Source organism: Sapajus apella, unplaced genomic scaffold, assembly GCF_009761245.1.
Source record: "Sapajus apella isolate SASKATOON/1434 unplaced genomic scaffold, GSC_monkey_1.0 scaffold226, whole genome shotgun sequence".
NCBI lineage: Eukaryota > Metazoa > Chordata > Mammalia > Primates > Cebidae > Sapajus > Sapajus apella.
In genome coordinates this window covers 114,759-132,546 of record NW_022437166.1, presented here as the reverse complement: position 1 = coordinate 132,546, position 17,788 = coordinate 114,759, and the positions used below count along the sequence as shown (strand labels likewise).

The 17,788-nt window shown below is 46.4% G+C and overlaps 1 protein-coding gene and 1 pseudogene across 1 annotated transcript in view; one reads left to right on the top strand and one right to left on the bottom strand.

Annotated features, from left to right (window-relative positions):
• LOC116544661 overlaps positions 1–17,788 on the bottom strand; it is a 383,530-nt pseudogene that overhangs the window by 274,077 nt on the left and 91,665 nt on the right.
• Positions 1–17,788, top strand: part of LOC116544668 (zinc finger protein 724-like) — a 133,887-nt gene that overhangs the window by 50,704 nt on the left and 65,395 nt on the right. The window contains 1 exon segment of the mRNA XM_032271205.1: positions 15,238–15,333. Coding sequence (XP_032127096.1) covers positions 15,238–15,333 — 96 coding nt within the window.

The window sequence follows — 17,788 nt, the reverse complement described above, 5'->3', positions numbered from 1 at the left end:
GGTGGCCGGATCGCGCCGTTGCACTCCAGCCTGGGTAGCAAAAGCGAAACCCCCTCTAAAAAAAAAAAAAAAAAAAAAAAAGCTAGAAAGATCTCAAGTTGACAATCTGACAATCTAACATCACAAGTAAAATAGTTAGAGAAACAAAGAGTATAGAAATCCTAGAGCTAGCAGAAGACAAGAAATAACCAAAATCAGAGCTCAAGTGAAGGAGATAGAGACATGAGAAACCACTCAAAAGATCAACAAATTTAGGAGCTGTTTTTGAAAAAAACTAATAATATAGATATACCACTAGATAGACTAATAAGAAAGAACAGATCAAAAATTCAAATAAATACAATCAGAAATAATAAGGGAGACTTATTACCTTTGACTGACTCCACAGAAATAAAAATAACCATTAGAGAGTATTATAAACAGCTTTATGCAGATAAGATAGAAAATCTAGTAGAAATTGATAAAATCCTTGACACATACAGCCTACCAAGACTCACCTAGGAATAAATTGAATTCCTGAAAAGACAAATAACAGGCTCTGAAATTGAGGCAGTAATAAATAGCCCGCCAACCAAAAAAAAAAAAAAAAAAAAAAGCCCAGGACCAGAAAAATTAACAGCTGAATGCTACCAGATTTACAAAAGCTGGTAAAATTCCTACTGAAACCATTTCAAAGAATTGAAACAGAGGGACTCCTTCCTAACTCTTTCTATGAGGCCAGCATCATCATGGTACCAAAACATGGCAGAGACACACACAAAAAATATTCTTGATGAACATTAATGCAAAAATTCTCAACAAAATACTGGGAAACCAAATCCAGCAGTACATCAAAAAGCTTATCCACTACAATCAAGTAGGCTTCATCTATGGGATGCAAGGTTGGTTCAACATACACAAATCAATATGTGATTCATCACATAAACAGAACTAAAAAGCACATGATTATCTCAATAGATGCAGAGAAAGCTTTCAAAAAATTCAACATCCATTCATGTTAAAAAAAACTCTCAATACAATGGGTATTGAAAAAACATACTTCAAAATAATAAGAACTATATATAACAAACCCACAGAAAACATCATACTGAAAGGGCAAAAGCTGAAAGCATTTCCCCTTAAAATCGGCACAAGAGAAGGATGCTCTCTCTCACCACTCCTAGTTAGGTTAGTATTGGAAGTCCTGGCCAGAGCAATAAGCAAGACAAATAAATAAAAGGCATTCAAATAGAAAGAGAGAAAGTTGGCCGGGCGCAGTGGCTCAAGCCTGTAATCCCAGCACTTTGGGAGGCCGAGGCGGGTGGATCACGAGGTCAAGAGATCGAGACCATCCTGGTCAACATGGTGAAACCCCATCTCTACTAAAAATACAAAAAATTAGCTGGGCATGGTGGCGTGTGCCTGTAATCCCAGCTACTCAGGAGGCTGAGGCAGGAGAATTGCCTGAACCCAGGAGGCGGAGGTTGCGGTGAGCCATTGCACTCCAGCCTGGGTAACAAGAGCGAAACTCCGTCTCCAAAAAAAAAAAAAAAAAAAAAAAAAGAAAGAGAGAAAGTTAAACTATGCCTGATGGCAGATGTTATGATCCTATATTTTGAAAACCCCATCATCTCAGCCCCAAAGCTTCTCAGCTGATAAACATCTTTAGCAAAGTTTCAAGATACAAAATCAATGTGCAAAAATTACTAGCATTCTTACACACCAAAAATAGTCAAGCCAAGCGCAAAATCATGAATAAACTCCCATTCACAATCACCATGAATAGACTAAAACAAGTAGGCTTCATGAATGCCTCTAACAAAGGAAGAGGAAGGCCTCTACAAGGAGAACTATGAACCACTACTCAAAAATATGAGCCAGGCACGGTGGCTCATGTCTGTAATCCCAGCACTTTGGGAGGCCAAGGCAGGTGGATCATGAGGCCAGGAATTCGAGATCAGCCTGACCAATCTAGTGAAGCCTCATGTGTACTAAAAACACAAAATTAGCCAGGCGTGATGGCACGCATCTGTAATCCCAGCTACTCAGGAGGCTGAGGAAGGATCATCTCTTGACCCCAGAAGGCCGAGGTTGCAGTGAGTTGAGTTTATGCCACTGCACTCCTGCCTGAATGAGCAAGACACCATCTCAAAAAAAAAAAAAAAAAAAAAAAAAAAAAATCAGAGATTATATAAGAAAATGAAAAAAACATTCAATGCTTATGGATAGAAAGAATTAATATTGTTAAAATGGCCATACTTGGCTGGGCGCGGTGGCTCAAGCCTGTAATCCCAGCACTGTGGGAGGCCGAGGCGGGTGGATCACGAGGTCAAGAGATCGAGACCATCCTGGTCAACATGGTGAAACCCCGTCTCTACTAAAAATACAAAAAATTAGCTGGGCATGGTGGTGCGTGCCTGTAATCCCAGCTCCTCAGGAGGCTGAGGCAGGAGAATTGCCTGAACCCAGGAGGCGGAGGTTGCGGTGAGCCGAGGTCGCGCCATTGCACTCCAGTCTGGGTAACGTGAGTGAAAACTCCGTCTCAAAAAAAAAAAAAAAAAAAAAATGGCCATACTGGGCTGGGCGCGGTGGCTCACGCCTGTAATCCAAGCACTTTGGAGGCCAAGGCGGGGCAGATCACCTGAAGTCGGGAGTTCAAGACCAGCCTGACCAACATGGTGAAACCCCGTCTTTATAAAAAAAAATAAAAAAAAATGGCTATATTGCCCGAAGAAATTTGTAGAGTTAATACTATTCCCATTAAACCACCACTGACATTTTTCACAAAACAAGAAAAATCTATTTTAAAGTTTATATGGAACCAAACAAGAGCCTGAATAGTCAAGACAATCCTAAGCAAAAAGAACAAAGCTGAAGATGTCATGCTATCCAACTTCAAACTATGCCATGGGGCAATAGTAACCAAAAAAGCATGATACTAATACAAGAACACACATATGCCAATGAAACAGAATAGAGAACCCAGAAATAAGACTGCACACCTATAGCCATCTGATTTTTGACAAACCTGACAAAAACAAGCAATAGGAAAAGAACTTTCTATTCAATAAATGGTGCTGGGAAAACTGGCTGGCCATATACGGAAAATTGAAACTGACCTCCTTCCTCCATCACCCTCAGCAAACTAACACAAAAACAGAAAACCAAACACCACATGTTCTCACTCATAAGTGGGAGCTGAACAATGATAACACATGGATGCAGGGAGGTGAACAACATACACCCAGGGGATGGACGGCAAGGACAGGAAGAGAATAAGGACAAATAGCTAATGCATGCAGGGCTGAAAAACCTAGATGAAGGGACCGGGCGCAGTGGCTCATGCCTGTAATTCCAGCACTTTGGGAGGCTGAGGCAGGCAGATCACAAGGTCAGGAGTTCAAGACCAGCCTGGCCAAGATGGTGAAACCCCGTCTCTACTAAAAGTACAAAAATTAGCTGGGAGTGTGGTGGGCACTTGTAATCCCAGCTACTCGGGAGGCTGAGGCAGAGAATTGCTTGAACCTGGAAGTTGGAGGTTGCAGTGAGCCAAGATCATACCAACCCAGGCGACAGAGCAAGATTCTGTCCCAAAAAAAAAAAAAAAAGACCTAGATGACAGATTGATAGGTGCAGCAAACCACCATGGCACAGGTATACCACTGACTCCACAGAAATAAAAATAACTATTAGAGAATATTATAAACAGCTTTATGCACATAAGATAGAAAATCTAACACATAACAAACCTGCACTTTCTCAACTTGTGTACCAGAACTTAAAGCAAAATTTAAAAAAAAAGAAACTGAACTCCTTCCTTACACCATATACAATAATTTGACTCAAGATGGTTTAAAGGCTTAAATGTGAAACCCAAAACTATAAAAACTTTGAAAGACAACCTGGGCAGTACGATTCAGGACGTAAGCATGGGTAAATATTTTATGATGAAGATGGCAAAAGCAATTGGAACAAAGAAAGTATTGACAAATGGGATCTATTTTAACTAAAGAGCTTCTGCATAGCAAAAAAAAAAAAAAAACTATCAACAGAGTAAGCAGACAACATACTACAGAATGATAGAAAATTTTTTGTAAACTATGCATCTGACAAAGATTTTATTTCCAGCACTTATAAGAAACTTAAATTTACAAGAAAAAAGCAAACAATCCCATTAAAAAGTGGGCAAAGGACACGAAGAGACACTTCTCAAAATAAGACATATATGCAGCTAATAAAGCATATGAAAAAAACCTCAACATCACTGATCATTAGAGAAACGTAAATCCAAACCACAATGATACCATTTTATACCAGTCAAAATGGCTATGATTAAAAAGTCAAAAAAATAACAGATGATGGTAAAGTTGTGGAGAAAAAGGAACATTTTTAGCCTGTTGGTGGGAGTGTAAACGAGTTCAATCATTGTGGAATACAGTGTGATGATTCCCCAAAAACCTAAAGACAGAAATACTTCAACACAGCAATCTCATTACTGAGTATACACCCAAAGGAATATAAGTCATTCTATTATAAAGACACATGCACTCACACATTCATTGCAGACTTTTCACAATAGCAAATACATTAAATAAACCCACATGTTCATCAGGGATGGACTGCATAAAGAAAATGAAGTACATATACACCATGGAATACTATGCAGCCATAAAAATGAACAAGATCATGTCCTTTGTAGAGACATGAATGAAGTTGGAGGCCATCATGTTTAGCAAAGCAACACAGGAACAGAAAACCAAATACCACATGTTCTCACTTATAAGTGGGAGCTAGATGATGAGAACATACGGAAACATGGAGGGGAACAATATGCACTGGGGCATATTGTGAGGTGGAGAGTGCGTGGAGGGAAAGAAGAAATGGATATTAGGCTTAATACCTGGGTAATAAAACAATCTGTACAACCAACCTTTATGACACATATTTACCCATGTAACAAACCTGCACGTTCTGCACATGTACCCCTGAACTTAAAAATTAGAAAAAAGTCCGGGCGCGGTGGCTCACGCCTGTAATCCAAGCACTTTGGAGGACGAGGCAGGCAGATCACCTGAGGTCGGGAGTTCAAGACCAGCCTGACCAACATGGTGAAACCCCGTCTTATAAAATAAAAAATATTTTTTTCAATATTTTTTTTAAAAATTAGAAAAAAGAAAAAAACTTGTAGCAAAAAAATTATTTTTGACTGCCTTGGTGCACGGTCCAGTCAGCATGGACTGCCAGCTCTAACATTCTGATTTATGAGAAAGAAAGAATTCTGTCTTTTGTCTACACTACTATTATATTGGGTATGCTTCTACTTGTAGGCAAATGTAGTCCTAACCAAAGTGAGAGCTTTATCATGGAATCCTTGGGTAAGACATGTCCCTTTCCCAAGACATTTTCCTATCTGCATAGTGGTGGAGGTAGGAGTGGGGAAGATTTAATTCTGAAGTTCTAGTGTCTTCATACAGCCCATATAAGCCCATGTAAAATTCCTTGTACAGTTAATAGCATCTCAGATTCTCTTTGTGGTACTACTCCACAACAAAGTTTCCATCAGTACATGTTTTAAGTGAGGATGTCACCACTTTCTAGATGCAGAGGACAGGGGACATATTGGGAATGCTCCATGGGAAGCTGCTGGACGATAGAGGGGGGGCTCACATGCACACATTGTCTGTAGGCCTTTGAAGGATCCTGTGTGCATGATCTTTTTTGGACAGAAGGTCCAGCTGCCCAGTGCAGAATCCATCTATTTCTACCCAGGTGAGGAAGATCTGGGCACACCCTGATCACAGCCCTGCTACACCCATCTTAGTTGGTAGGGAGCTTGCAGCATGTGCATGCTGAGCACCCAGGCTGGAGTGCAGTGCCACGATCTCGGTTGACTGCAACCTCCACCTCCCAGGTTCAAGCGATTCTTCTGCCTCAGCCTCCCGAGTGGCTGGCATTACAGGCGCCCACGACCACACTAGGCTAATTTTGTATATTCTTGTAGAGACAGGAATTTACCATGTTGGCCAGGGTGGTCTCCAACTCCTGGTCTGAAGCGATCGCCCACCTAGACTTCCCAAAGTGCTGGGATCACAGGCGTGAGCCATGGAGCCCAGCAGACTCCCATAATTTTTTCCCCGCCCCCCCAAAACAGTCTCGCTCTGTAGCCCAGGCTGGAGTGCAGTGACGTGATCTCAACTCACTGCAACCTCTGCCTCCTGGGTTCAAGCAATGCTCCTGCCTCAGCCTCTGAATAGCTGAGATTACAGGCACTGGCCACCACACCTGGCTAATTTTTGTATTTTTAGTAGAAGACGGGGATTCACCATGTTGACCAGGCTATTCTTGAACACCAGACCTCGTGATCCACTTGCCTCGGCCTCCCAAACTGTTGGGATTACAGGCATTACCCACTGCGCCTGGGCTTTTGACTCCCATAAATTATTTATTTATTTATTTATTATTTTTTGAGACAGAGTCTCACTGTGTTGCCCAGGCTGGAGTGCAGTGGTGTGAATTCGGCTCACTGCAACCTTCACCTCCCCGGTTCAAGCAATTCCCCTGCCTCAGCCTCCCGAGTAGCTGGGATTACAGGAGCACACCACCACGCCCGGCTAATTATTTTGCATTTTTAGTAGAGAGGGGGTTTCACCACGTTGGCCAGGGTAGTCTCCAACTCCTGGTCTGAAGTGATCCGCCCGCCTAGACCTCCCAAAGTGCTGGGATCACAGGCGTGAGCCATCGCGCCCAGTAGACTCCCATTAATTTTTTCCCCCCCAAAACAGTCTCGCTCTGTAGCCCAGGCTGGAGTGCAATGGCGTGATCTCAACTCACTGCAACTTCTGCCTCCTGGGTTCAAGCAATGCTCCTGCCTCAGTCTCCGAATAGCTGGGATTACAGGCACTGGCCACCACGCCTGGCTAATTTTTGTATTTTTAGTAGAAGACGGGGATTCACCATGTTGACCAGGCTAGTCTTGAACACCAGACCTTGTGATCCACTCGCCTCGGCCTCTCAAAGTGTTGGGATTACAGGCATTATCCACTGCACCTGGTCTTTTGACTCCCATAAATTATTTATTTATTATTTTTTGAGACGGAGTCTCACTCTGTTGCCCAGGCTGGAGTGCAGTGGTGTGATCTCGGCTCACTGCAACCTTTACCTCCCTGATTCAAGCAATTCCTCTGCCTCAGCCTCCCGAGTAGCTGGGATTACAGGCGCACACCACCAAGCCCGGCTAATTTTTTTGCATTTTTAGTAGAGACGGGGTTTCACCATGTTGGTCAGGGTGGTCTCGAATTCCTGACCTCGTCATCCGTCCGCCTGGGCCTCCTAAAGGGCTGGGGTTACAGCCGTGAGCCACTGCGCCCGGCCGACTCCCATAAACGTTTAAGACAAGGAAAGAGAAACCGAGAACGCCACCGACCAGAGCTCTTCCCATTCATGAACCCAGCACCTGTCAGGGGAGACCTGACGATCCTCCGTGGTCCCTGCACTATCTGGGAGAGACGCGACGCTGCAGGTGCAGAGCTGCCCAGAGAGGCCTCCAGGCCAGGGCACAGTCACTGCGCAGGAAAGAGAGAGGACGTCCAGGGGCTCGACTGTCAGCGCAGCCGCCGTCTTATGGCTGAAGGGGACTGAGGCCGAGCTGGGCAAGAAGAACTCCGGGCGCAGATTGTGGAGCTGACTGCGGGGAGGCCTGAATGCAGCCACAGCCGCTTCCCACCGGTTCCAACCAGCCCCTTCCCGTCTCTCGGGATGTCCCACCGGCATTCTCACCATTTCTAGGCTTCCGGGAGACCTAACATCTTAGCTGTGGATCTCCCAATACCTGCAGGTCACAGGGTCACAGAGGCTGGGCCTCCAGGAGCAGAAGACACAGAGAAGTGAAAAAGAGACAAGTGCCGGGCGCGGTGGCTCACGCCTGTAATCCCAGCACTTTGGGAGGCCGAGGCGGGTGGATCACGAGGTCAAGAGATCGAGACCATCCTGGTCAACATGGTGAAACCCCGTCTCTACTGAAAATACAAAACATTAGCTGGGCATGGTGGCGCGTGCCTGTAATCCCAGCTACTCAGGAGGCTGAGGCAGGAGAATTGCCTGAACCCAGGAGGCGGAGGTGGCGGTGAGCCGAGATCGCGCCATTGCACTCGAGTGTGGAAAAAAAGCCAGACCCCCTACAAAAAAAAAAAAAAAAAAAAAAGAGACAAGTAGCTCCGGCTGCAGCGAGAGTCAAAGGCCCCGCTAAACCCGGAAGCCGCCCTTGTCCGCTTCAGCTGAGTGCCTCATTGGACACTTCCCAGCCCAGCGTCCCTGATTGGATAATGATTAAAACCCCTCCCCCTCAGGCCGTGAATGACAGAAGATATGTGCAGACGCTCGGCTGAATGAAGACTAGCAATCTAAGCTGCAGCCTTCTCAGACGGGGCTCCCTCCCCGAGCTAAGCCAGGCCCACCCAACAGGATATTTGCCTTTAACCTTCTGTGTAAGGTCATATGCATTTTAAATAATATACTATATGGTTACTCAAAACTAGAAATATATATAACAATTATTTTAAAATTTCAGCTTTTATAACCATCCTAGTTTTTTGAGAGTCATAGTCCCTACCCCCGACAGCCCCAGCCCAGAGGGCATTCAAATCTTCCTGGATGGGCTTGATGCCCGTCACTTACCCGCTGTTTACTCAAGGCCTGGGAGAGTGGTGGGGATTGTAGATTGTGAGGTGGGAAGCACCTCACACCCAGAGTTCACCTGGCCACAGGCCAGCAAGCAAGCCCAAGCAGCACAGCTCTCGACACTGAGCCTCGGCACCTCCGGCTGCATTTTCTAAATATATCAAGTTTTTTTGTTTTGGTTTGGTTTTTTTGAGACAAGTCTCGCTCTGTTGCCTAGGCTGGAGTGCAGCAGCACGATTTCCGCTCACCACAACCTCCGCCTCCCGGATTCAAGCGAGTCTCCTGCCTCAGCCTCTTGTGTAGCTGGGACTACAGGTGCGTGCCACCATGCCTGGCTAATTTTTTGTATTTTTAGTAGGGACAGCGTTTCACTATGTTGGCCAGGCTGGTCTTGAACTCCTGACCTCGTGATCCGTCCACTGTGGCCTCCCAAAGTGCTGGGATTACAGGCCTAAGCCACCGCACCCGACCTGCATATCAGGTTTTTAAAAACCGTAAATAAACAAACAGGCAGGTAAGCAGCCATTTTGATTGAGGAGAAACTGGGAGCCTAAAGCAGCTGACCCTCAAACAGCCCCACCAAGCCCCAGGCCAGGCCAGACCATCTGAACACTCCAAGGCCACATGACAGGTCCCACATGTACTTGTCAAGCACTGTGCTAGCTTCTCACAGAGTCTCACAATACATCCTCACCAATACCCTGTGAGGAGAGGCCCTGCCTCACTAGAGCACAGAAGGTGTCTAAGCTCTTCCCAGGAAATGGTTAGCAAAGTGTGGAGCTGGGGCAAAGCCTAGTCAGAATAAGCGACTCTCCCTAGACTCCATCCGCTCTTCCGCATGGGGCCTAGAGGTGAAGTGAGCAGCCTCCTTACCCCCTCCATCCCACTCTCTCCTCAATCCAAGTGGCTGTTTTTGTGTTTGCTTATTTATGAGATTTTAATAATCTAATTTTTTATTATGAGTAGTTTCAGGCTTTTATATGTGTATTTCTGCAGACTTTATTAAAAGGAAGAGGGTTTAAGACAATAACATTTTCTTTTTTTTTTTTTTTTTTTTTTTTGAGAGGGGGTTTCGCTTTTTTTCCCCAGGGGGAGGTGCATTGGCGAAATCTCGGCTCACCGCAACCTCGCCTCCCGGGTTCAGTCAATTCTCCTGCCTCAGCCTCCTGAGTAGCTGGGATTACAGGCACACGCCACCATGCCCAGCTAATTTTTTGTATTTTTAGTAGAGACGGGGTTTCACCATGTTGACCAGGATGGTCTCGATCTCTTGACCTCGTGATCCACCCGCCTCGGCCTCCCACAGTGCTGGGATTACAGGCTTGAGCCACCGCGCCCGGCCTGACAATCACATTTTCAAAAGGTCTCAGTGGGGAATAGACTTTCATATAACAAATGATGGTGTTGACCTCCTTCTGCTGCCTTTGTGCAAAGTATAAATAGTGTAAGAATTGCAGGGCATGGTGGCTCACGTCTGTAATCCCAGCACTTTGGAAGGGCGACGCAGGTGGATCACAAAATCAAGAGATCGAAATCACCTGGCCAACATGGTGAAACCCTGTCTCTACTAAAAATACAAAAATTGGTAGGGCATGGTGGCACATGCCTGTAGTCCCAGCTACTCAAGAGGCAGAGTCAAGAGAATCACTTGAACCTGGGCTGTGGAGGTTGCAGTGAGCCAAGATCCCGCCACTGCACTCCAGCCTGGTGACTGAAGGAGACCCAGCTCAAAAAGAAAAACAAAACTGTGTGAGAATTGGCATGTGCTGGGTTGTGGTTTCAGTGTGGGAGGGCAGTTACTTAAGATGGAAAACCAAGTCTCACTGAGCTGTAGGAGCCACACTCACCTTTTATCACGTTCCTCACCACAGTCTTTCACTTTTCTTCTGTGCTTGAATTATTATTATTATTATTTTTTTTTTTTTTTGAGACAGAGTTTCGCTCTTGTTACCCAGGCTGGAGTGCAATGGCGCGATCTCGGCTTACTACAACCTCCGCCTCCTGGGTTCAGGCAATTCTCCTGCCTCAACCTCCTGAGTAGCTGGGATTACAGGCACACGCCACCATGCCCAGCTAATTTTTTGTATTTTTAGTAGAGACGGGGTTTCACCATGTTGACCAGGATGGTCTCGATCTGTTGACCTCTTGATCCACCCTTCTCGGCCTCCCAGAGTGCTGGGATTACAGGCGTGAGCCACCGCGCCCGGCCTTGAATTTCTTTCAACATACATTTTTTTTAGATGGAGTCTCTCTCTGTTGCCCAGACTGGTGTGCAGTGGTGTGATCTCAGTTCACTGTAACCTCTGCCTCTCGGGTTCAAGCGATTCTCCTGCCTCAGCCTCCTGAGTAGCTGGGACCACCGGCACTTTTTTTTTTTTTTTTTTTAGACAAAGTCTTGCTCTTATTGCCCAGGCTGAAGTGCAACGGCAGGATCTCAGTTTCCTGCAATCTCAACCTCCCAGGTTCAAGCAATTCTGCCTCAGCCTCCCGAGTAGTTGATGTGCCACCATGCCTCCCTAATTTTTGTATGTTTAGGAGAGGCAGAGTTTTGCCATGTTGGCCAGACTGGCCTTGAACTCCTGACCTCAGGTGATCCACCTGTCTAGGCCTCCCAAAATGCTGGGATTACAGGCGTGATCCACCGATCCCGGCCAACATACATGTTATTTTGATTATATACATAGGGTATATATCTCTGTCTGTGTGTATATATGTTTGCGTGTGTGTGTGTGTGTGCATGTGTGAGTGTGTATACACACATACAGGTCTCACTCTGTCACCCAGGCTGGAGTGCAGTGACCAAATGATGGGCAGCCTCCATCTCCAGTGATCCTTCCACCACCTCAGCCTCTCGAGCAGCTGGGACTATAGGCATGCAACACCACACCAGGCCAATTTTTAAAATTTTTGTAGAGACTGAATCTCACTACATTGCCCAGACTGGTCTTGAACTCCTGGACTTAAGCAATCATTCCACCCTAGCTTTCCAAACTGTTTCAATTGATGGTGTTAGCCATCAAACCCAGCCAAAAATATTTTTTAAAGAACTGTTACAATGAAATTATGAGCTATGGTTGTGCCACTGCACTCCAGCCTGGGTATCAGAGTGAGACCTTGTCTCCAAAAACAAAACAAAACAAAACAACTTATGACCAAATTAAACATCTAAGGTTGTGTCATGTGTGTCTCCTTCCTGCCCTGTAAGCGATCAATGTTAAATATAATGGGTATTGGGAAAACTGTTAGATATTATTAAGAAATTCCTCTGCCAGGCGTGGTGGCTCAAGCCTGTAATCCCAGCACTTTGGGAGGCCGAGGCGGGTGGATCACAAGGTCAAGAGATCAAGACCATCCTGGTCAACATGGTGAAACCCCGTCTCTACTAAAACTACAAAAAATTAGCTGGGCATGGTGGCACGTGCCTGTAGTCCCAGCTACTCAGGAGGCTGAGGCAGGAGAATTGCCTGAACCCAGGAGGCGGAGGTTGCGGTGAGCCGAGATCGCGCCATTGCACTCCAGCCTGGGTAACATGAGTGAAACTCTGTCTAAAAAAAAAAAAAATGTCCAAATGGCCAGGCGCAGTGGCTCAGGCCTGTAATCCCAGCACTTGGGGAAGCTGAGGCGCACAGATCACAAGGTGAGGCGCTCGAGACCAGCCTGACCAACATGGTGAAAACCCGTCTCTACTAAAAACATGAAAGAAAAAAAAAATTAGCCGAGCATGGCGGCGTACGACTGTAATGCCAGCTACTCAGGAGGCTGAGGCAGGAGAATCGCTTGAACCTGGGAGACGGAGGTTGCAGTGAGCCGAGATCGCGCCATTGCACTCTGCACTCCAGCCTGGGCAGTAAGAGTGAAACTCGGTCTCAAAAAAAAAAAAAAAGTCCAAATGTTCTTTCTTATCCTTAAGTAGCAAATAGATGCGTTATGCAAGCAGACCCAGGTAAGGAAAGAGCAAGTGCATTACAAGTCTCAGCTCACTTCTTAATCAGCTGTAATTCCTTGTGAAGGTTATTTTAACTACTTTAGCCCGTTTTCCTGTTCATAAAATACACTTATGCTGAGGGAAGGGGGGCGACACCGGGAGAGTCCCGGTGCTTTATCCAATCAGTGGCGCTGGTCCGGGAACCGCCCAATCAGGCGCGTATTTGTAGAGGAGGGCGTGGCTTCCGGCATTTGGCGGGGTCTTTGTCTCTTGCTCCCTGCAGAGCTTGGGATCTGTCTCTGCGGTTCTGCGTCCTACACCTTGAGATCCACCCCCGCCCCCCGTGACTCTGTCACAGCCTCTCTTGCTGTGTGATCTGCAGGTCCTGGGAGACGCACACCTCAGATGCCAGGACATCCTGGAAACTTGGAAAGGGTGAGTGTGCGGGGTTAGACATCCCGAGAGGGGAGAGCAGGCTGTGAAACCAAGAGGACCGGCCTCCCCACAGTCGGCTCCCGGGTCGCGGACCTGATCCCCGCTGGCTCAGCTTCGCCCAGGCCCCTCTGGCCGCAAGATGGCGGCTGGGTCCGCCGCCAATATCCCCGAGTCCTGCCGGGTCCCAGCGGCGCCGGGTCTGGAGCTCCCTGGGCAGCTCTGCACCCGCAGCCCCGAGTATTTTCCACATTGCTCAGGGATGCCAGGCGAATCTTCAGGGCAGAATCCCGACCCGGTGTTTGCGTGGGAGGAACTGCGGCAGGTGGGGCGCCCAATCTCTTTTGTTAAGCATTTTGTTTTAGACGGAGTCTTGCTCTTCGCCCAGGCTGGAGTGCAGTGGCTTGATCACTGCAACCTCCTTCTCTCAGGCTCAAGCGATTCTCGTGCCTCAGCCCCCTGAGAATCTGGGATTAGAGCCTGCACCACCACGCCTGGCTAATTTTTGTATTCTAGTAGAGAAGTGGTTTCGCCATGGTGGAAAGTGGTCTGAAATTCCTGTCCTTACGTGATCCACCTGCCTCGGCCTCCCAAAGTGCGATTATAAGCCTGAGCCATCGCGCCCAGCCTCTTCTCTTAAAAATTAAAGGAAGTCAATGTTAAAACGTTAACCAGTTTATCTGAGCAGTGATTGGTGAAATGGAAAGCACCCAGCCATAGGATATGGCCCGCCTGAGAGGCATAAAGGAAAGGTTTTATAAAGGGCAAGTGAGAAGGCAAACGAAATTCACGAATTGGTTACAGTTATGTAGTCGCCTTATTTGTGTAGTTCAGGTGGAAATTTCCTGGTTATGTTAAAAAAAAAAAGAATTTGTAGTTTTCCCAATAATTCCCTGGCAGCATTTTAATTTTATGTGTGTATGACATCTATTATGTATCAGACATTTGGATTACACAGATGAACATGGTTCAACATACCTGCCCTGTAGGAGTTTGTAGTTCATAAGTGTGGCTAAATGATTAATTTCTTCTAGAGAATAACACTTGTACATAAAAAGACTTATATCAGGCCGGGCGCGGTGGCTCAAGCCTGTAATCCCAGCACTTTGGGAGGCCGAGGCGGGTGAATCACGAGGTCAAGAGATCGACACCATCCTGGTCAACATGGTGAAACCCCGTCTCTACTAAAAATACAAAAAATTAGCTGGGCATGGTGGCGCGTGCCTGTAATCCCAGCGACTCAGGAGGCCGAGGCAGGAGAATTGCCTGAACCCAGGAGGCGGAGGTTGCGGTGAGCCGAGATCGCGCCATTGCACTCCAGCCTGGGTAACAAGAGCGAAACTCCGTCTCAAAAAAAAAAAAAAATACTTATATTGAGGGCCTGAATGGTTATAGTGATCAGTTGTGCCACTGCCATAGCAATGGGAAAATCAAGGAGGGCTTTACAGAGATGGTGACATTTGAGTGTTGATCAGGGTTTAATAGAACTTTTTGTGTTAATGCTGCTTCTGCAAAGTATACCTCCCGCAACCCGGCCCAAGACAGAATCTTACTCTGTCACCTAGGCTAGAGTGCAGTGGTACAATCTCAGCTCACCGCAACCTCCGCCTCCCAGGTTCAAACAATTCTCCCACCTCAGCCTCCCAAGTAGCTGGGACTACAGGCATAAGCCACCACGCCTGGCCCCAGAGTAAAAAATTATTTTCAGCCAACATGGTGAAATCCCATCTCTACTAAAAATACAAAAAATTAGCGAGGTATTGTGGCATTTGCCTGTAATCCCAGCTATTCAGGAGGCTGAGGCAGGAGAATTGCTTGAACCCGGGAGGCAGAGGTTGCAGTGAGCCGAGAATGTGTCACTGTATTCCAGCCTGGGCAACAGAGCAAGACTTCATTCAAAAAAAAACAGGCTGGGCACTGTGGCTCATGCCTGTAATCCCATCACTTTAGGAGGCAGAGGCACTTTGGGAGGCCAAGGTAGGCAGGTCATGAGGTTAAGAGATTGAGACCATCCTGGCCAACATGGTGAAACCCCATCTCTACTAAAATACAAAAAATTAGCCAGGCGTGGTGGCGGGCACCTGTAGTCCCAGCTACTCAAGAGGCTGAGGCATGAGAATTGCTCGAACCTGGGAGGTGAAGGTTGCAGCAGTGAGCCAAGATAGCACCACTGCACACCAGCTTGAGTGCTAGAGCAACACTCTATCTCCAAAACCAAAGAACAGGTCTCACTGTATCTAAGCTGGACCTGGTGACCTTTTTGGAGGGAAGGAAAGAGCCCTGGACTGTGACAAGTGAGGAGACCGTAGCTGCACAGCCAGGTAAGTGAGAGTGAAGGAAGTAGGTGACCTGACTGAGAGGTCCAAAAGTCAAGAAGCCAGATTTTTTTTGTCTTCCATTATTTCATTATAATATATATATGCAGATCTGTTTTATGTACAACAATTAACTCTATCAAATAATCAGACCAAGGCATTCTGGTAATTTTCCTTCAAATCAATTCAGGTGAAATTAGATATTTATGCACTTCACGGGCTATCAAAACTTGAGATTTCATTATCAACTTCAGTTCTGAGGCCGTGCACACAATTCAAAATGTACATTAACTAGGTTAAGGTGATAAAAGTGGGCTCAGGCCGGGCGCTGTGGCTTACGCCTGTAATCCTAGCACTTTGGGAGGCTGAGGTGGGTGGATCACTGAGGTCAGGAGTTCAAGACCAGCCTGGGTATCATGGTGAAACCCCACTTTAAAAAAAAAAAATAATAATACGGCCGGGCGCGGTGGCTCAAGCCTGTAATCCCAGCACTTTGGGAGGCCGAGGCGGGTGGATCACGAGGTCAAGAGATCGAGACCATCCTGGTCAACATGGTGAAACCCCGTCTCTACTGAAAATACAAAAAATTAGCTGGGCATGGTGGCGCGTGCTTGTAATCCCAGCTACTCAGGAGGCTGAGGCAGGAGAATTGCCTGAACCCAGGAGGCGGAGGTTGCGGTGAGCCGAGATCGTGCCATTGCGCTCCAGCCTGGGTAACATGAGCGAAACTCCGTCTCAAAAAAAAAAAATAATAATAATAATAATAACAATAATAATAAAAGTGGGCTCAAAGAAACCACAGGATTCAGAACAATGAAACCGTGTACTTTGTATAAGAGTCACAATGCAAACAGCAAGTATTTTGCATATCTCATAGCTCTTCAGTTCAGAAGCACAGCAGCTTCTGAACATCTAAGGCGATTGCACAGTAGGTGGGCAAATAGCTGGCGTGGGCTCCTGAAGGCTCTGCCCAGAGCTAATTTCTTCTCTGCCTCTCCTTTTTTTTGAGACAAAGTCTTGCTCTGTTGCCCAGGCTGGAGTACAGTGGCGCAATCTGGGCTCACTGGAACCTCTGAATCCTGAGTTTAAGTGATTCTCGTGCCTCAGCCTCCTGAGTAACTGGAATTACAGCTGTGCATCACCATACCCAGCTAATTCTTTTTTTTTTTTTTTTTTTTTGACGGAGTTTCGCTCTTGTTACCCAGGCCGGAGTGCAGTGGCGCGATCTCGGCTCACCGCAACCTCCGCCTCCTGGGTTCAGGCAATTCTCCTGCCTCAGCCTCCTGAGTAGCTGGGATTACAGGCACGCGCCACCATGCCCAGCTAATTTTTTGTATTTTTAGTAGAGACGGGGTTTCACCATGTTGACCAGGATGGTTTCGATCTCTTGACCTCGTGATCCACCCGCCTCGGCCTCCCAAAGTGCTGGGATTACAGGCTTGAGCCACCGCGCCTGGCCCAGCTAATTCTTTATATTTTTTTAGTAGAGATGGAGTTTTGCTATGTTGGCCAGGCTGGTCTCGAACTCCTGACCTCACGTGATCCTCCTGCCTCAGGCTCCCAAAGTGCTGGAATTACAGGCATGAGCCGCTGCACCTGGCCTCCTTTCCTATTTTCCTCATTTTTTTCTCCCTTTCTGTCTCTTTCTGTGTGTGTCTTTCCTTCTGTGTTTCTCTTCCTTTTTTTTTTTTTTTTTTTGTATTTCTTTCTCCTTTTTTCTTTCTGTTTCTTTTTAATTTATTTTTTCCTTTCAGAACTTGGTTTCAGCCGGGCATGGTGGCTCACGCCTGTAATCCCAGCACTTTGGGAGGCTGAGGCGGGCAGAGTACAAGGTCAGGAAATCGAGACCATCCTGGCCAACATGGTGAAACCTCGTCTCTACTAAAAATACAAAAATTACCTGGGCGTGGTGGCGTGCGCCTGTAGTCTCAGCTACTCAGGAGGCTGAGGCAGGAGAAGTGCTTGAACCCAGGAGGTGGAGATTGCAGTGAGCTGAGATTGTGCCACTGCCCTCCAGCCTGGCTCCTGGCAACAGAGCAAGACTCTGTCTCAAAAAAAATAAAAAATAAATAAAAATAAGAACTTGGTTTTTTTCTTCCGTCCTACCTTTCTTCTCTCCTTTCCTCCTTTCCTCTTGCCCATTTTCCTTTTTATTTCATGAGCATGCCATCATGCCTGGCTGAATTTTTTATTTCTTGTGGTAGAGACCAGGCCTTGCTATGTCCCCAGGGCTGATGTCAAATTCCTGTGCTCAAGCAATTCTTCCATTTTCAGCTTCCCAAAAGGGTGAGATTACAGGTTTGAGTCACCATGCTCCATCCTCTTTTATATTCTTCTTTTTCCTTTTCATTCTTCCTTTTATTTTTTTGCCCTCTTTCTTCCTTGCTTATTTCCTTCTTTCCTTCATCTCTTTCTTTATTTTTCATCTTTTTTTTTTTTTTTTTTTTTTTTTTTTTTTTTT